At 58.5% G+C, this 20,159-nt stretch overlaps 1 protein-coding gene across 1 annotated transcript; it reads right to left on the bottom strand.

Annotated features, from left to right (window-relative positions):
• Window positions 1-2,649: 2,649 nt before the first annotated feature.
• On the bottom strand, window positions 2,650-20,107 carry MVK (mevalonate kinase). The gene is given in 12 exon segments (XM_059676748.1): window positions 2,650-3,407; window positions 3,409-3,506; window positions 3,895-4,048; window positions 7,076-7,192; window positions 7,570-7,660; window positions 11,203-11,248; window positions 11,661-11,764; window positions 13,044-13,199; window positions 14,949-15,081; window positions 18,298-18,445; window positions 19,226-19,315; window positions 20,090-20,107. Coding segments are annotated over 11 exon segments (1,239 nt in total). The 5' UTR covers window positions 19,304-19,315; window positions 20,090-20,107; the 3' UTR covers window positions 2,650-3,293.
• Window positions 20,108-20,159: the final 52 nt, after the last annotated feature.

Below are 20,159 nucleotides of genomic sequence, written 5' to 3'. Positions count from 1 at the left end.
CACGTAGCGGAGAGAAAAGATGTGTGCTGTGCATGTGCATGTATGTAGGGGCTGCTGTGCTAGATGAAAAGGGGATTTAGGGCCATAACAGCCAGATATAAGGTTCTGGACATTCTGGGGACAATTACGGGGAAATGTGATGATGGTCTGGCCATTACACATCAGAACATGTAACAGGCATGTTGCTAACATCTCTGGGCCTCAGTTTCCTCACTAAGACAATGACTGGGCCTGGCATGCAGCAGGGGCTACGAGACAGCCAAGGAGCTGGTCCACGATGAGCTGGGTGCCTGGAAGGGCTGGCCGTGGCCATGCCTGCTCACCTGCCTCCCGTCGCCAATCGGAACAGGGGGGCGTTCTCGGAGAGCAGAAGTCCTCACGGACAGAAAGAACATCGGCTAACAACAGGAGCTGCTGTTTGGTATGAGTCACGATATTTGCTCCGTCTCCTGACCTGAGACCTCTGCCAGCCGGGGAAAATCTCTGAGAATGCAGGCTGTGAGGTGGGTGCTAAACCCACAACTGGCTGCAGAGGCTGGGCGCGGCTCCAGACGCTGAGCTGAGGCGCTGCTGTCCTCCAGCTGGCAGAGAGGGCATGGGGCTACGCGCTCGCCTCTTGGGAGAGGAAGCCGGGAGGCTGGAAGCCAGTCAGCATTAGCTGTGTTTCTCGAATGTTGACCCTGGGGATTAGCTAAACCGGGTGGTGCTGCACCAGCTCTGTGCACATCCTGACCGTCCTGGGCTCTCAGAGATATCTACCGCTTCAGCACAGGCAGTCACAACAAGGAGCAGCTCTTGAGTACTCACTACGTGCCTTTTCTCAACCAGTCTTCATGAAACCTCGATATGGTGGGCATTGTCAGTATTTCCAGATTCTCTATGTAGAGACTTCCGCCTCCAGGGGTGGACTGGCATGCCCAAGGTCACATGGCTCATGGGTGGCAGAGATGAACGGGAACCCAAGCAGAGTGAGCCCTCAAGCACCATGACATGCAGAAATGACCCTGGGAGTCATCTAGTCCAGTGTCCTCAGCCCTGGCTGCACATTAGAATCACTGGGAAGCCAGGAGTCCCGCTGAGGTTAGTTAAATCAGAATATCTGTGGTTGGGGCCAGACATTCGTGGGAGTACCGCCACCGAGGCAGACAATGGAAGGGGTGATGCTGGAAATGCAAACTGTCTACACGTGTACTTCAAAGACAGGTGGCCCATGGGCGGCCAGAGGCCGTGGCGAGAGTGAGAGGCTGTGCTGGCCAGGCATGCAGGTGGCTGCTCTACGGGGCGAGGGTAATGAGCTGGCCTCCGCCCCAGGACTGACACCCAGTCCCGAGAGTCAGGAAGAGGGAGGGTTTTAGTGAGCAGGTAGGTTCCGAGGCCTGTGGAACCCACCCCTAGATCCTACACCTGCTATGGGCACCTATGGGAGCCCTGGGGAGGCTCCCAGACCCTCCTTCAGGCTGGAAACACTGTCAACCAGCACCATCCCCAAGATAACACCTGTCAGCCCTGGCTGCTCCTTCAAATCACCTGGGAACTTTCAAAAACACCCAGGCCACGACCCACTGTAAGTGTATCAGAAGCGAGAGGAAACAAGGAGCCTGAGAACAGAAAGCAAGAGATCGCCACAAACCTGCATCCAGGCAGAAGCACACAGGGGCTGAGGAAGGTGCTGGAGTCAGAGTCTGAGCTGGAATCCTTCCTCTGATGCTGATTAGCTGTGTGGCCTTGGGTGAGTTACTCAGCCTCTCTGAGCTTCAGTGTCCTGATCTGTAAAATGGAGCTGAGACTAGCAATTATAATCCCAGGCTGGGGTAGATAACAGTGCCCAGCACAGGATAAGGGCTCAGTATGCATATTGTTTGACGCACTGTTCTAAAGGGTAGGGGCAAGGAACTCCCCAGCAGTGATGGGGCCATTGTTACAAGTTAAGCTGGGGCCGGCAAGCTCAGATTCCCCTCTTGGGGCCAGCTCCCATTACCCTCCGTGAAGACGCTGGGAAAGGCGCCATCTGCCCTCTAGTGGCCAAGGGCAGAAGCGCACTGAGCCATTTTAACCAAATCCTGAAACCCTTGCCCTAGCCCCCACCTTCCTGCCTTGAGTCCATCTCTCAGGCCGGGGACTCCTGGAGCTTCTGTTGGCAATGTGCTAGCTACACGGGTTTCGATGGATGGTGCCATTCCAGAAAGAGCCTGACGCAATACAAAATTCAGATCTGGCCAGGCAGGTCCGGGCGCGGGGCTCTAAGCCCGTGAGTGTTTTTTCCCATCCATACAGATAATCTCAGAAAGGAAGGAATATTGCAGGCCCACAGCAGCTTGTTTCCAACGCTTACGGAAGTCTGTGAATTAGTGGGTGCTCATGATTCTAGGAGCGAAGAAGCTTAAACTTCGCCTTTTTGGAAACGCAGACGGGAGCTGTGCTGGTGGGCAAAGAGCCTAGTGTCCTGCCCATCCCTGGACGACCAGGGCCATCTGGGAACCCCCGCCCCACCCCAAGGCACCCAACCACGGGACCAGCGCCCTTCCCCCTTTCACTCCTGAGGACTCCGCGGGGAAGTGGCTGCAGGAGGGACGGGAAGCAGGTGCAGGTGTGGGTGGGCTGGCGACTCCCAGGCCCTCATCCTTTCTTCGGACGCAGAGGGAAGCACCGTTCACTCAAGATCTTTTTATTCCCCCTTTGCCATCTTTTCTGCAAACCCTCGGGTACAGGGGAGGAAACTGGGCGTTGACCCTGCCTTGGGTCAACCCTTGGGCCACAGGACAGAAGGCAAAGACCACCACCTGGACACTCCCTAGGGGAGCCCACCATCTAGCTGGAGAGAAGAGCCACGCCAAGTGCTGATGGTTTTAAAAGACTGAAGGTGCGAAGGGAGGGTCACCGGCCAGGGGTCTGGGAAGGCTTCCTGGAGGAGGCGGGCCTGGCCCTGAGACACAGAAGGAAGTGCAGAGGTGAAGGAGGGAGAAGGCACGCTGCCCCGGGAACCAGACCCCTGCACCTGAGCTTTTCGCCAGGTCAGCCAGGGGGTTTGAGGGGAAAGCAGAGGGTCTGGGGAGCCTCAGGGAGGACAAGAAAGAACACCTCACGTCTCAGGTCTGCAGCCCCAGAGACCCGTGCACAGCCCTCTGCCCAGCCGGCTGGAGAACGCGGCTCGCAGACCATGTCTTCCGGGCAGCCCAGCCCATGGCAGGCTCCAGGCCCCACTGGTGGTTCTGTAGACACAGCCAATGGAAGAGACGTCACCGGGGCCTGTCAGCGTCAGGAGCTGGGCGCCCTCTGGCCGGCACAGAGGCCAACTAAAGCCCCAGAATAATCCAGGCAGGGGCTTCTTGGCAGGCTGCAACGGCGTGTTTCATCTCAGAGGCCATCCAGGGCTTGCCGGATGGGGGCGTCCAGGGAGGCGGCCGCGTGGATGGAGACGCCAGGGGCACCGATGCTGGTTTCCCAGCAGTCAAACCCACAGTCGGTCAGCGCCTGCTTCGTGGCCTCCACCTCTGGGCCCTCCAGGTCTGAGGGGAGGGAAAACGGCAGGTCACCTCACAACCAGCTGCCCTCTTGGAGAACGTCTGCCCCATTCAAGAAAAAGGTGGACTTTCGAGTCACAGAGACCTGGCCTTGTCATGTTTGCTGTGTTGGTGACTAACCACCAGGAGCCCAGCATTCCCAATGTGAGCCCAGCCCTGTGCCAGGCTCTCTAAATGCACCCCTCCCCCCCTTCTGCAATCTTATTAACTAGATATTAGCATCCTTAGTTGACCAATGTGACAACAAAGGCCCAGAGAGGTTAGTTAACTTGCTCAAGGCCACACAGCAGAGGTGAGACTTGTTTACAGGCTTCCTCCTCCCCCCAAGGGAAATGCCCAGGCAGAACCTTTGTGAGGCCTGCCCGCCCGGTACCTGGCCTGAGGAGAGTGATGCCACAACCACCGCCACCAGCACCAGTGAGCTTGCTGTGCAGCCCCCGGGCCATGGTCAGCTGGCAGAGCTGGTCCAGTGAGGTGTGGCCCACACCCAGGGCATTCAGGTGGTGCTGGTTCATATCGATCAGCTCCTGGAGGCGAAGATTCAGTCTGTTCCCATTTGGCCTGCCTGAGGCTGGGGCCTGTGCCCGCCCCGTCCATCTGATAGAACACCGGTATGAGGCAGCAAATGGCTGTGACTACCAGCACAAGGCCCCTCTCTGCTGGTAAGAAGGGCCCCTCCTTCCTGCAGGACTACCCTGGGGCTGGGATGGAGCTGGTCGTGAGCACATGTCCCCGGCCTGGCCAGACACCTCTGGCCATGGTGACTGGTCAGGCACGTGGGCCAAAGAGGGCCCTCTCCAGGTTTTCTCGCTCTTTCCACTGGAACTGCTTAAACTGGCTGACTTCAGAGGGAGGCCACCAGAGTGACTGCGCTGCACACGGTCAGGGGTTGCACGGGAGACAGATTTCAGACAAGGCTGTTTAGCCCCTGGATCCAGCTGTGCCTGAAGCTGCCCCTCTGGTGCTCTCAGTTATGAGCCAATAAATTCCGTCTCTGCGAAAGCCTGCTTGAGACGGATTCTGTCACTTATAGACGTCTCAAGAAAGACCACACACAAGTGGGGGAAACAGTTCAGCTTTCCTTGACTATGCATAATAAAACTCCTTCTCTCCTGAAGATCCAATGAGATGCAGGCTGAGGAAGTAACAAAACTAACAGCGACCACGCCAGGCATCCTGTCACTGCGTTTCATTTACTCCAGGAGTGTCTGACAAGCACGCAGGGTGCTGGGATGCTGGGCTGTGAGAAGGAGCACCCAGCTCCTTGCCCGGGGAGGTTAGGATGTGGGAGCTGGAGTCAGGCGGCCGGGCTGTGAGAGTCAGCGCTCTGCCACTTCAGCGTCGTGTGTCCTGGGCCGCGGCCTCTCACTGAGCCCCAGCCTGCCCTCTGTAACCGGATGGGAGGAGGGTGTGCCTCACGCGTGAGGATAAAATGAGGAGAGCCTTCCATACAACACCTGGCCTGAGGCTCTCAGCAAGCATCAGCAGCCATTAGCGCTGTTGTTGTTACAGTACCACCACTCCCATTGTACGAAGGGGCAAACTGAGGCTCAGGGAGGGAAGCGCCTTGCCTAAGGTCACTGAGCTCGTCAGGCACCGAGCCGGCACCAGGCCAGGCCTGCCTGACGCAGCTCATGTCTACCTGCCCTGCCTCGCACGTGCCTGCGCATTCCTGCTGTGCCCCCTCGCAGTGCGTGGCTCGGGTCACAGCTCTGCTCCAGGGTCCTAGGAGCGCCTGTGAGCCATGGAGACTGCCCATCACCAGCCGTCTGTGCAGCCCGCCTCACCCCCCAGCACTGGGACAAAGAGGCGGACAGGTGTGAGGGCTGGTGGCCGCCGGTGTCTCAGTGGCCCGAGGGCTGGCTGTGAGGGAAGACTCATGGGGCCTCTCTCTGAGCCTGAGCACCAGGTGTCACGTTGCTGAGGCAGGTTCCAGGCACCTGTCACAATCTGATCCAAAATCTGTCGACTGGATGACAGGTTGTGACACAGGAGAACAGCTCGCTGGTTTGAGCGCAAAGCTGTCCGGGAGCCGTGCTACACGTTTCAGCGCTGCCACAGCCAAAAATACACGCGATGTCTAATCAACGTGCTGTTCCGGGCGCTCTCCAGGGCCTGGGCAGGGCGCATCGCAGGCAGTGCTCTATCATTATTAATTTCCTGCTCGGGAGGACTGTTCCCTCCTCTCTACGTGAGAGGAATGGAGCCAGCCGGGCACAGGCTGGAATGAGGGCAAACGCACAGCAGTCAGGTGTGTCCATGTGCCTGGCCTGTAGAAGGTGCTCATTAAACGTTTGTTGGCTAAAGAAATAAATCCACATGACCCCGGGCTCAGCCACTCACTAGCTGAAAACCTCGGAGAAAGTCGCTCCCTTCAGGGCTCCGTTTTCATGCCTCTAAATGGGGGCGACATGCCTACTCCACAGGTAGGCAGTTGTAGGGATCAAGTGAGAAATCCCTTCTGAAAAGACTTACAGAGTAGCAGCTCCCATTCACTCCAGGGCTGCAGGCTCCAATGCTTACAGCAGGACAGGGCGGCACCAGGCAGACGGTGGTAGCTGAGGGCAAGACTTAGGGAGTGGTGGGGACTGCGGAGAAGTGGGCACCACGGGGCCCTTCTGCACCTGTAGCTGACTGCTGCTGCACAGCCAGGTCGGCTGGGGCTGCCTGGTCCTGTGATTCTTGCAGGGGAGCCAGATGGCTTTTTACTGCCAGCCCACAGGCACCAGGCCAGATGGACCGTGTCTGACGATGAGGCCAGGCCCACTGGCTGACTGAGCTGGTGGCTCATCAGGCATTGTCCTTGCGCATCACCCAGGAGACCTCACTGCATTCTTAAGACACAGCAGGGGGTGGGGCCCGGATTCAGACCCGAGTCTAATTAAATCCAAAGCATGCGGTCTCAACCTCTACACTGGAATTATGCAAAGGGTGGCGGGCTGGGACAATGACGATGAAAGAACAATAGCAGACTACTCCTGACCCAAGGCATGCAGGTCCTAGTTACTGAGTGAACACATGCAGTTAAGAAAAGTAGCAGGGCCAAAGCCGGTTTGGCTCAGCGGATAGAGCGTCGGCCTGCGGACTGAAAGGTCCCAGGTTCGATTCCGGTCAAGGGCATGTACCTGGGTTGCAGGCACTTCCCCAGTGGGGGATGTGCAGGAGGCAGCTGATCGATGTTCCTCTCTCATCGATGTTTCTAACTCTCTATCTCTCTCCCTTCCTCTCTGTAAAAAATCAATAAAATATATTTAAAAAAAAAAAAAGAAAAGTAGCAGGAAGGGGTGGCCAAGGGAGCTCTCTCCTGGGCCCATGGAAGACGGTCAGAAACATCCATCCGGAGCGCGTTCCATAACCCAGCCCACACCGCACTGCGGAGCGCTTTCCGTGTTTTCTCTCACTCGCTTACTCCCGCCTCATGGGAATAAGACAGGGCACGGCTGCGCACATGTACACACGCAGGATCCTGAGCTCAGGCCTGACCCCTGGGGATTCGGAGCTCAGTCAGATGGGTGGGGTGGGTGAGTGACCCGGTCCCGCACACAGGTTCTTACCTCCAGCACCAGGTAGTGCTCCGGGGCTGGGGCCGCCGCCATCTCTCCCAGGACCCGCTCGCATGCCAGGGAAATGGCGTCCATGGAGGTCAGGAGGGGGGCCACGATCTCTGGGAACTGGAGGCAAAGGAAACAAGGGCCGGTGAGGCCTCTGGGTGGGCCCTGGACAGCTGCCCGGCAAGCGGGGGGGGGCGGGGGGGGTAGTGAGGGGGAGAGGAGGGGTCCCATTGCCCCCTCTGAGGAAACCTCCTCTCCTCTGCCTTGCCCAGATGCCCAATAGAGGCAGGAGATTCTCGCTGCAAAGCCAGCATGACGGGAGACCCTGCCCCGCCTCCCAGCTGGAGCGGGAACAGACAGCACCTCCTTTCCTGCCAAAACGCCTTCCCAAGCCCCGACTCCACCCCACCCGATTAACCACGAGGCAGAGGGAGACCAGACCGCCAGCCCATGAGCACCACCTGCCGGACACCCGCCCAGGGTGGAACCAGAAGCACCTTGAGCAGCCTGTTCCTGACGCCGAGCACCAGGGCCTTGGTGCTGCGAGGGACTCTGGTGTGGGTCAGGAGGATCCTCAGAGCCGGGGGCCTGCGGGCAGAGGGTCCAGTGAGCCCAGGACGGAGGAGCTGGGTCAGGGCAGGGGCAACCTGGGGCTCCACCCGCTCCACACAGAGGGCAGGCGGAGGCCCAGGAGTGACATCAGGTCAGGGAAGCACTGGCTCCAACCACAGCTGCACCTTCGCTTCAGCCCTGAACAGGCCATCCCTCCCTCCCTCCCTCCCTCCCTCCCTCCCTCCCTCCCTCCCTCGGCTCTGGGCCCCTCTATGTGCCAGGCAGAGCACGGCACATCGGGGAGTCAGAAGTTCAGTCTCCCCAGGGATGAGCACAAGAAGGGGCCGAGTTTCCGCCAAGCGCGCACTCCGGGAGCTGGAGTGCAGGGTGCTGGGGGTCAGGAAGGAAAGCAACAGGTCCCAGGTGGGTTGCTCTGCTCAGCGGGGATGCAGGGAGGGAAGAGGCCATGCAGCTGGTCGGCCCACACAGGAACCTGAGGGAGGGCCGGCTGGGGGGAGTCGGGGTCCCAGCGTGTGAGCCCATTCCTGCCCGGCTCCAACACCAGCTGTGCCGGGGGGGTCAGGGAGGCCCAGGAAGCTGGCTTTCCAGCGTGGCCCTGTTGTCGTCACCTGCCCTCTGAGCTTGGTACCCCCTCCTAAAGCCACAGTCCTTGTGGTTGGCTGTCTTCGGGGCTCAGCCCTTGTTTCTTGTCATCCCAACCCGCCTTGCGGAGCGCTGCCGGGGGACGGAGGGTGGAGGATTCGGACGGCTCTGGCTCAGACAGCTGGCGAGGGCAGACCCCTCGGTGCCTTTCCTCTCTTCTTTTCACAGCTCCGGGCTGTAAAACCCAGCAGGGCTGGGAGAGGCTGCCAGAACCTGCTTGGTCTCACCGCCCATAAGCCCATGAAATTAATATCGATTCTCGGCCTTGGAGGCCAGCTTTCTTTTTTTTTTTTTAACTTGACAAAAGATGAACATTCTATTTGGCTTTTCTCTTCCCTTTAAAGACAAGCCGTTCCTCAAAAGGGCAGCGTTCTGGGAGGCCGCATCTTGATCCACTGGCAAACAATGCATTTCTTTATGGAGAGGCACCATGCGTGGTTTGAGGCGAAAGGGCTCCTCTGGAAGCCACCGGCGGGATTAACGCGGTCCAGCCTCTCTGCCTCTCAGAGCAGCGCCATCTGCTCACCACGCGCCCTGCAGCCAGCAGAGGAGGTCGGTTTGCTGTGTTCCCGTCCATCGGGCGGGGGCGTTTGGGGCCTCTTTATCTTAGAGAAGTCCTCTGGAAATGGGCCTCTTGCCAGCCCTACAAAACTCAGGGCTCCTATGAATTCCTGTGACGACCACCCGGGGCTATGCCCTGTAAGTGCTTGTGTGCACCTGGCCTGGCCACCTCCCCAGCCTCCTCTCCTCTCATCCCATCTCTGCCCTCCCTGGTTGCCACCCGGAGCCGCCCTGGCCTCCCGGCTGCTGCTCCCTCCTTCCTGCCTCAGGGCCTTTGCATTTGCGTCTCCTCGGCCAGGGACTGGCCTCCGTCCTCGACAGCTTCGTGACTCACTCTTGTATTTTATTCAGGCGTCTGCTCAGATATCATTTCATCAGAAGCCTCCACTGCTCACCTCCTCCAACGAGCTCCCTCCACCTTGCGCCCCTGCCCTGCTGTTTCCCAAAGGCACCTGGGACTGCGCAACCTGCTCTTAAAGAGCACGGTGCTTCTGGGCGTCTCCTCCCACGGAACGTGAGTCCCATGCAGGCAGGGCCCAGCGCGAGCCCCCAGCAGTTGCTCAGTAACTTGTGGAGCAAGTAAGTAAATTTGGTCAGCAAAGAGCTAAGAGCTTACAGACACTGCTCCTGGTCCACGCTCAGGAGCCGCGGTACACACAGGAGAGGAAGGCCTCCAGAGACGACGCAGCCAAGGGCACCTGGCCAGCAGGTGCAGAGCTGGGCCCACACCCGGGCCCCGGACCCGAGCCTCTATCCCCACACCACCAACGGCCCCTGAGCAGCCTCGGGCCTCTCCCGCCTCCTCCTGCGCTAGAAACACCTGGCCCTCACCTCCCGATTCCCCCCGGGAGACGGCACAGGCCCAGTCTTCACTGGCTTGCTCTCCCGGGGCCTAGTTCAGGGCTTAGGATGTAACTGGCTCTCAGGAAACACAGGTGAATGAAACGGCACTGCCTCCATGCAGGACCCCCGGATCTGCAGCCTGACTTACGAGACCCTCAGTGTCACCCACGGCACACTGAGAAACCTCTGGATGCTTTGTCCTAAGATCAGTCATGACTGCCTCCTCCCATAGACCGTGAGGTGAGCCCCGAGGGTGGGCCCAGGCCCAGACACCCCAGAATCCTCCGACTGCTCTTGCTCTCGCTGCACACGGATTAGTAGTCCCGGCAGAGCCAGCCCCGCCTGGGCCCTGCGGCTGCACTGCCATGATTCCACAGCAGCCACAGGAAGCTGTCCCATGCTCAGCGCCCTGCTTCCTCCTCCGTGAACAGCACAGGTCGTCACCAGGGGTCTGCTCTCCAGGGCACATGTGGCAACGTCAGGAAGTATGTTGGGTTGTCACCACTGGAGACGCTCCGGGGGAGATGCTGCCGGCATCGCGTGGGGAGAGCCCAGGCTGCTGCTCAACATCCTGCCCGCACAGCTCGGCTCCACCATGAACTGGCCAGCCACCAGGCCCAGAGTGGGAGGCTAAGGAACCCGATAACAGGCCTCAGGGAGGCAGGCGTGGCTCCCGGAAGCCGACACGGCTGGGACAGGAAGATCCCAGAGGTGCAGGAGAGCAGCCCATGTCACTCCAGGCCACTGAGCCACGAATGAAGTGGCCCAGCTGGCAAGGGCAGGGTCCGGGGCCTGCTGCTCATCCACAAGAAGTCAGCCCTGGCACCCTCACAGCCGTGAACAGGCCGCTGAGGCAGCAAAGCATCCTGGGACACACATCGCCACCCGACTTGATCTGACTTGATGGAGGGCACCGGCCCCTGCCCGCCCCACGCCGCATTCCCTGCTCCTGCCATTTCCTCTGAGCGCAAACAGAGCAGAGGAAGGTGAGATGTAAATGCCTTTGTCCTTCCAGTCACTCCAGAGGGACGGACGGCGAAAGAAGCACAAGAAACAGGCCGAGAGCTGCCGAACGCCGCCTCTGTTCCGAGCCTCTCGCAAGCTCGCCTCTTGCTCCCAGCCTGGCTCTGCCTTCATCGCAGCAACTCTCACGTGGTCTCGTGGTGGCTTCTGTGTGCAAGTCTGTCCCCACCCCAGATTCATCTTGCTATCCCCAGCTCCCAGTGTCCCCAGGAACACAGAAGGTATCAATCCTTGTCGGCCGAGTGAATGAGTAACTATATGAGCTTCTGGCAGGTGGCTGCACAGCCAGGCACGGCCTCCCCTTTAACCTCTGGGCGATTTAAGAGCGGAGGTGGAGGAGGAAAGAGCGGGGCTTTCTCATGGAGGAGAGATGGTCGGCAAGGGCCACACGGTGGACGGGAAAGCCCGGGGCCACCTGCCCGCATGTTACACGAAGACACAGCTCCCGCGGGACGGCCCTGCCGAGGGCGCTGCGCCACCAGACGTACCTCTTTAGGGGTGAGATCTTTCCTTGTTGGTATCGGAGCGCGCCTCCTGAGGAGAAAAACCGGAGGGTCAGAAACCCGGACTTCTCTTGGGAGAAACGTTAGATTCTGCCAGGCCATGGGCTCCCGGCGGCTCCCTTCCCCTGGGCTGCCAGCTCCTCTGACAGCCGTGATGAGTAATGGAGGGGCCCAGCTACGGTTCTGCAGCTTTAACTTCGGACACCCCTGGGGACTTCACTGGAGCTGTCGCTTCCCAGGCCCCAGCCCCAGCCCCTGCGATCTGCATTCTGAAGGTGTGAGGCTGAGATTTCTCCCATTCCCTTCAAAACAGGAAAGTGCTACTTTTCTCAGAACCAAATGATTCTATTCATCCCAAACCAACAGGCCCCAGGCACCTCCAAGTGTCATAGGAATCTTAAATATGATAAACATAAAGCAAGCAGGCCCGAGGCAGCACCTACCCCAGGTGCTGACGGCGTTGTCCACTCCGGAGGGGTTCCCGTGAATCACCCTCTCCCCCTGGAAGGCCCACTTGTTAATCACTTCCAAGTCCTCCGCTGTCCACCTGAAGACACAAAGCTCACCTTTACCGCAGTGCTGGGCGGGGCCAGGGGTCCCCAGGGCAGGAGAGGCAGGGGCCACGGGCTGGGCTGGGTGGAAGCCAAAGGCAAAGGCATTTGGACCTCGAACTCAGAAGAGAAACATGCTCGGAGCCTCCCCAGCTAAAGCACGTGCCCTCCCTTCCTTTCCCTCCATAACCCTCCTGCCTGGCACGGGAGAGCCCGGCTTTGGGTTCTCACAGTCCTACTTTGCCTCCTGCCAGCTGAGTGACTCTGGGCCCATTACCTAACCTTGCTCATCTGTAGCACGGTCACTCCCCCTCCTCAAAGGCTAGCTGCAGTGTACTGAGTGCTGGCAGGGCGCCTGGCAAGGTGTTCGCCAGCCATGACAGCAGCTGTGACTGTAACAAACCTTTACAAAAGCACCCGCTCCTGAACCACACTGCCTGGAAGAAGAGGGGGCAGAGGGAGGACTTTCCCAGCAGCGGACATGGAGGGAACATGCTCTGGGTGCAAACGCAGCTGTGCCCAGGCCCTCCAGTGGGAGGGCTCCCTCAAGTCCCATCGGTCCTGGGACAAGCCTCGACCAGAGGCTGCCAAGCTGCCTTCTGGGGTCTGATCCCCAGCTCCCGGGAGAGGCCAGGGCTCACTGCACCACCTCTGTGCTGAGGTGGCTTCTCCAGGCGTATTGCCCAGTGATAGTGGCTCCCCGCAGCGTGCTGACAAGCCTCACTGACGCTCAGTGACAGAGAGGACGCCTCTGTGGGGACACGGTCCAGGACCTGCTGGCGGGCAGAGGCCCTAACCCAACGGGCACAGGTCTTGTGCTTGCTTCTTGGCACGTTGTAATTTTGTTCATAACCGTGTCACGACCTGGCAATACCAGCCTCACCATTGCAGAGGACAATCAGGTGTCAAGGGGCGCAGCGGCCTGGCAGCGGGCCCACAGCGGGCTGATGGCAGAGGGGGCCCAAAGCCTCATCTACCCTGCTGCCCTCCGCAACTGAGTTCAGGTTCTTCCTGGGCATGTGAACCCCAAAGAGGAAGTTGGGGGTGAGAGGTAGGGTTGGGGACTTAAAGTGTTCAGTACAGGGGCAAAGGGCTCCGGCCCTGGGTTCAAATCCCACGTGGCCACCACTAGCTGTTTGGCCTCACTGCCCCCATTTCTTCTGTAAAATGGCACGTGATACCCTCACAGGGGGGTGGTGGGTGCTTGGCAAGAGAACCCATACTCAGGTCATGGCCCACAGGAAGGACAGCGAGCAGGGCGAGGGCCATGAGTACCTGCTGGCGGCCTCCCCGCCCTTCAGCGGGTTTGGGATCTCCTCGCACAAGGTCAGGAGGGCAGCTGCCAGACACACGGAGTAGGCGGCACTGGAGCCCAAGCCGGCCCCGGTGGGCAGCTCCGACCACACCACGACGTCCAGGCTGGGCAGGGCGCTGAAACACACACCGCAGGGCGGTACAGACTCATTCGAAATGCCAGGATGGCCCGCCAGAGCCCTTCCCGTGTCTCAGGAACCACCAACCATCCCGCTCAAGGCCTGCCTGCTCCCCACGCGAGCGAGGCTCCCTCATGGCCCCGCTCGTAGCACAGGCTGGTCCCCTGCCCAGGACGGCTTCAGCTCTGCACCTCTTCCTCCCCCAGGAGCTCCTGCCCGTCCTGCAAGACGCTTCTCAGGTCTCCTTCCCCCGAAGCTTCCCCCGGACACGCAGAGGTCTCACTCAACCTGCCCTTTCAAACTGCACATGGCCGCCCCATCCACCAGACCAGAAGGTTGGGACACGCCCCCTCCCAGCTGAAAATCCCGCATCAACCTGCAAGCGCTGAGGCACTTAAAGTGGAAGCGTCCTCAGCTGGCGCCTGGCACCCAGGGCCCACGTACGCTGCGTCTGCTGCTCGAGTGAAGGGCTGCCCCCCGAGGCTTTCCCTTCGGGTTCTGGGCGCAAACATCATAGTGAAGACTACGTGGTTTGTTTGGGGAACAACTGATAACCGTGTGTCCGACACCATTTCCTCTACAGCTGGTCCCTGAACAGTGAGGTCGGGGCACTTAAGTCTGCCCTCCGTCCCCGCGAATGTGGAAGCCGAGGCCGCTGTCTATCTATTGGAAAAAGACCCACGTACAGGTGGACCACATATGGATGGACCCACGCAGTTCAAACCCAGGTTGTTCGAGGGTCAACTGTACAATATTTCTAATCCTCCAGTCGTTTTCTGAAGAAAACAATAATGGTAATTATTATTTAATGGCTAACACCTACCAAGCAACATGCCAGGCTCTAGGTCAAGCCCTTCAGATAAATGAACTCATTTAACCTCTTAAGAACCCTATGAGGTAGGTACTATCACTGCCCCATTTTACAGATAAAAAAATGAAGGCTCAGACAGATAAGAACTTCAAGCAAGCCACTCAGTGCTGTGCTGGGGTTTGAACTGACGCAGCCTGACTCTCAATCCATGCTCTCTCTCACCAATGGACACCCCTCACAGGACTGCCACCTCCAGGAGGGGGCTTGCCCAAGGGCACAAGTGGGTACAGGCTTCCCTCTGCTAACCAGGCGCTGCCCTGGAGCCCGGAGGCTGTGGAACAAGGTGCCCCATGGGCACGGCTCAGGAGAAGCGCCAGGTGTCTTCAAGAATAGAATCTGGCCTGGCCTCGATTGGATTGAGGGCGGCAGAGGAGGCAGTGCCGGGTTAAGGTCAGTGTGGCCCTGGCTGGTCTGGCTCAGGGGTTAGCATGTCGGCCCACAGACCAAGGGGTCACAGGTTCAATTTCCAGCCAAGGGCACGTACCTCAGTTGCGGGAGGCAATCAACTGGGGTGCTGATGTTCTCTCTCTCCCTCCCTCCTCCCTCTCTCTAAAAGATCAAGGAAAAAATATCCTCGGGTGAGGATTAAAAAAAAAAAGGTCAGCGTTAGGATTCAAGTGACTGGAGTTAATGCCCAGCTCTACCACTCCCCAGCCGCGTGGCCTTAGGTGGCCTTACCTCTGAGTCTCAGTTGCTCTCTCAGGGTTGCTGTGATTGGCAAACGCGGACCACATAAGAGTGCCCAGCACGGTGCTGGCACATGGTGGGGCAGCTGCCAGCTGCCATCAGAAACCGGCAGGGAGCGTGTGCATTGTCCAGCAGCCCAAACCAGAGGAGCCCTCCCCCACTTCGGGGGAAGCCGGACCAGGCACACACCTCTGCTTCCGGCAGATGGACAGGTACAGGTAAAGGAAGGCCAGCACGGCCAGACGCTCGCGGTCAGCACAGTCCTCAGGGAAGCCCGCCACCTCCTCCAGCTTCTCCACTTGCTCTGTGATGTCACCTTGCTCTGTCACACAGCAAACAAGGACACGTGGATGGGTGAGACTCAGACGCTCTTACAGACAACGGGACACAAAGAGCTGCTGGTCACCGCAACCGGGACCTGGGTGGGCACGGCACCTGGTCACCGCAACCGGGACCTGGGTGGACACGGCTCATGGTCTGAGCTACCGGGACCCGGATGGACATGGCACCTGGTCACCGCAACCGGGACCTGGGTGGGCACGGCACCTGGTCACCGCAACCGGGACCTGGGTGGGCACGGCACCTGGTCACAGCGACCGGGACCTGGGTGGACACGGCACCTGGTCACAGCGACTGGGACCTGGGTGGACACGGCACCTGGTCACAGCGACCGGGACCTGGGTGCACACGGCTCATGGCCGAGCACTGCAGCTGTGTCTGCCCGTGGGCTCCGGGCTTCGCAGGCAGGAGGCTGGGTTTAGGTCCTGACCGGGAGACCCACTGGCTTCCTGGCCTTGAGCCTGTGCCTTAACCCTCTGAACTCGGGCCCCTCCTTGGTAAATGGGGGTAACAACAGTACCTCCTCACCAGAGTGTCATGAAATAAAGTAAAATAAGGCACATAACTCCTTCGCACGCACAGCTTCTGGCACACAGGAAGCGCCCAATTAATAGTTTAAAGCATACACATGCACATGAAAAGTGAATGCTAGCGCAAGCATCAGATGCCTGGGTTTGACAGCCACTGTACGAAACCAGCACCAGAGGCTGCGTCACATTGCTCCCCATTACTCCCCCTCCCAGAGAATGATCAGGAGAACAGGACACTAAATAAAAACTGTGAAGGCGAAATACGGAGACCTGCCTGGGCAGGAGGGAAAGGCCAGGAGGCACTTTCTCTTCCGGTGCCAAGTGAGCCAGGCACTCTCATCGCAGAGGCGGAGGAGCAGAGCAAGCAGAGCAAGTCCGACAGCTCGCCGTTGCACACCGCTCCCTGGGACTTGAAATGAGGCGGGTGTGCCGGTGAGGAAGCGTCAGGGCGGGGCATGTAAGTGCTCTGTGTTGACTGGATTAATGATGTTAAAGGCGGCCAGGCCAGTGACAGTGGTCCTGAGAGCCCAGGCACGTCAGAGCTCTGTGAGGGAGACGGAATGGTTCGTTAAGAGCCCGGGCTTTGATTTTGGGAAGACCCGAGTCTGAATCCTTTCCGTGTCACTGAGCCCCATGACCTGAGCCACTTGGCCCCTGAACCTCAATGTTCTCATCCATAAAATGGGGATGAATCACACCACCTACTTCCAGGGAAGGCCGGGACTCCAGGAGCACAGCATACGTAGTTCTGTGCCTGGCACCCATAAAGGCCCAGTAACCGTTCCCTGTGGGTATTACTAGTACTAGGAGGGAACCAAAGAACATGGAGAGAAAATAATGCTGGATCCTGCAACCGAATAGAAAACACTAGTGTCCAAAAGGCTCAGATTCCCTGTCTCCTTGGGGGAAAATGAAACAAGCCCTCGTGTCTGCACTGCACTCTGCGTCACAGCCCCAGGCCCAACTCTGACACTGAACTGCCTAATTATGATTAATTACCCAATTAATATTAACTGCTGGCTCCTCACAGCCACCTCCCAGGTAACAGAACTCAGCGCAGAGTGTTAAGTGACCCGCCCAGGCTCACACAGGGAGTCAGGAGTGGTCTGAGACGTGTCCCATCCCACCTGGCTGCTTCCATCCGTGCCGATGACACCTAGAAGCGGCAGCCAGTTCTCAGGGGGCAGTTCTAGCCAGCCGGGCGGCCCTGTGCACCATGAAAAGCAAGGTCCAGTGCTCGGGACCGCTGGTTTCTGAGGCAAGATCCAAAGCAGTGCTCCTCACTGAGGTGTCCCTGCGATCACCCCAGAGCCCTTTTTCAAAATACACATGCCGGGTCCCCTACCTACCACCACACCTGCCACTACCGAGTCTCAGCAGAAGGGCAGGACCAGGAATCCATCAGAGCTGCTACAAGCAACAACGAACCTCCCAGGGAATCTCAAGGCAGGACTGAGGTTGAAAATAATGACTGGAAAATGGCGGTTTTCCACCCTTTCTCCGTCTCCCTCCAGAATCTGAGAGTGGCTGAGTGCTTGCTGCGGACTGATTCCGTGGGCACAGGAGCGGCTTGGGAGAAAGCCCGGGGAGTCTCCTTTGCCCACCCTGGCCGAGAACCACTGTTCCCGACAACAAGGCGTCAGGCCCGAGAGGAGACTGAGATCAGGACGCACGCTCTCGCTCTGACCCAGGGAAGTGGTGGCTCCGCAGATGAAGGCGCGTAGCTGCGCGGGGTGGACCCGGCATTCCCACGGCGCGCAAAAATTAGCACGGGCCTCTATTTACCGGGAGACAGTCCTGATGTACAGAAGAAAAAAGGAGTCATGTGGCCTGTCCAGTTTTAGTTAAAAAACAAGATATCTCCCTATCTCAATCAGTCTATCAACAGAAAATAACCCATAATAGATGATTTTTTTTTACTTGCAATCTTTCAGTATTGACTGTATATATAATAAGCATAAGTTACTTTTAAGAGATTTTTTTATTATGTAAAATGCCAATACATTCTCCTTGTTAAAATAACATTAAAACAACATTTGTCCACTCCTGGACCTTTGGACCCTCCAGTGGTAACTACTCACCATTGTCCGGTTGGGTGGATATCTTCCCAGCCCTTTCCTATGCGTTTGCATACACACCGATACTTAACCTGTGCCATTCCTAATCACACTACACCCGCCCTTGTGTAACTTGTTTTTCCACTCAACAGTAGGTCCTGATTACCTGTCCACAACAGCCCACACAGATCTATCCAGTGCATCATTTTATGCTTTTGAATTTTAAAAAAATTAATAAGTGAAGCTAATTATATGCGGTCCAGAGAGAAAACACCCCAGAGTGGCTGGCTCTGGCTCCCTCGGAACAGCTTAGAATAGTGGTTCTCAACCTTCTGGCCCTTTAAATACAGCTCCTCATGTTGTGACCCAACCATAAAATTATTTGCGTTGCTACTTCATAACTGTAATGTTGCTACTGTTATGAATCCTCATGTAAATATCTGATATGCAGGATAGTCTTAGGCGACCCCTGTGAAAGGGTCGTTCGACCACCAAAGGGGTCGTGACCCACAGGTTGAGAACCGCTGGCTTAGAATAACTGCCCAGCCTCGTCTCATCGGCTCCCTTCAGGGCCCAGCTCCGCCCACACCGGGTTCCTCCTCCTGCACTTACCCAGGAAGCTGGTGTCCAGCAGCTGGAGCCGGGCCACATCCCAGGTCCTCTGGACGCCAATGTTTGGTAAGCTGAGGCCCACTTTCCCATTGCTGCGGGGTTGAAGCCGGAGAAACGTTCTCAAGTTCAAGGCCACAGCCAGTGCTACCTATAGGGCAAAAGCAATGAGCCTGCGGGTGGGCAGCAACAGGCACGACTCCTGTCTCAGGAAAAAGGGGACGTCAACGCCGTGCTGGTTCACAGGCCACTGCCACCCGGGCCGTGGCAGACGCTACTCACCAACCGTGGCATGCTCCCCACACAGCCTGGGCACAGCCCCTGCCCACCGAGTAGGGGTTAAACTGTACCTATGTCTGCCTTCCCCAGGCAAAGCCTCAGAGGTTCACGCCAAGGAATGGCTGCCCCGTACTGACCGCGTTTCGAGGGTAAGAACATCAAGACAAAGGAGGAGTGGGAAAAGCATGAGCTGTGGGCTCTGACGGACTTGGGTTCACTCCCAGCTCCCCCAATCCTCTCCGAGCCTCAGCCTCCACGTCGGTGAAACAGGATAATAAAGAGCAGCCGCAGGGGCAGTTGTAAGAGTTACGTGAGATGATGCCTGTTTAGACTCCTGTGCTGGGGCCCAGCGTCCTCCCACTCTAAATGGTGAAGGTCCCCAGACGTCAATCCTCAAACCTCTCTCTCCTCCGCCAAAGCTCGCTGCCTAAGCGCCCTGATTCACCCCCAGGCTGGGCGGGTCGACCTGTGCTCTCCGAGTGGGCTGAGCGGCCCTGCGGTGTGCACAGGCCCGTCTTTTCCCTGCCTGGCGGGGGAGAGTGACCTCCTCGCCGACGAACTATCAGGCCATGTGTCGAGGCTGCCTGTTAGCTCCCTTCCCGGTTAGCGTCGGGGTCAAGGGTGCCGTCCTCCGTGCAGGCGGGCCCTTTACCTTGCCATGGACCACGGCATGCTCTCCGTGCAGGATGACTTTCCCCGGCGCCGACACCAGCAGGCCTTCTGGCAACATAGCTCGGGGCTCCTGAAAGGGAAAGCCAGAGGGTGGACGCCCGGATCTGGAGATGCATACAAGTCCGAGTGCCAGCGCGTCGCTTAGAAAGAACGGCGGCTGCTCTCAGCGTCACCAGACGCGCCAGAAAGACCTGGGCCGCACGCAGCTCTTAGGCCACCACGGGATGTCACCTTGGCTAACTCGCTTCTATGGCTCTGGACCCGGGTCCCTGTGTTAAGTGAGGACAAAGCTGCTCCCACCTCAGGAAGCTTGGGGACTCTGAGGTTAAATAACGCGAGGGAAGCACTTAGGGCTGCTATAATGGCTGTTCTTGGTTCCCGATTTTATTACTATTAAAGGCACAGCCTTAAGTGAGATCGTGGGCCCCAAAGAACTCTTCCCTGGACACGCGGACTGCGAGCTACACCGAAGCGCGATCTCCACCGCAGTCCCAGAGTCACCGGCTGAGTCTCGGGTGCGCGCATTTTTATTTTCATAAATAATGCAAAGTGGCCCTCCATTCAAGGCTTCACGTGCACTGGTCACATGGGCAGGAGAAGACCTGAAGCTCGCTGGGCACCAAGTACTACCACGACCCCCGTTTCCAGCCGGGGAAACCGGGCTCGGGCGGGGAAACGTACGGCTTCACCGATGCCGGAAAGCACGTCCGTCAGGCTCGCGGTCCCGCCCCTCAGGGTGGGCTCTCGGTTGGAGAAGCAGCCAGAGAAGCCGGGAGCCCGGCCCAGCGTCGCCCCCGGTCTCGGCTCGCGCCCCCCGGCCCCACAACGCCGGCCTCTCGCTCACCTGCCGCCGCCGGAATCTATCCGGGAGCGCACGAGCCGCCCCTTCCGCTCAGCCAATCGGAGCGCGCGAG

Source organism: Myotis daubentonii, chromosome 19 (genome assembly GCF_963259705.1).
Source record: "Myotis daubentonii chromosome 19, mMyoDau2.1, whole genome shotgun sequence".
Lineage (NCBI taxonomy): Eukaryota > Metazoa > Chordata > Mammalia > Chiroptera > Vespertilionidae > Myotis > Myotis daubentonii.
This window is presented reverse-complemented; position numbering and strand designations above follow the sequence as displayed.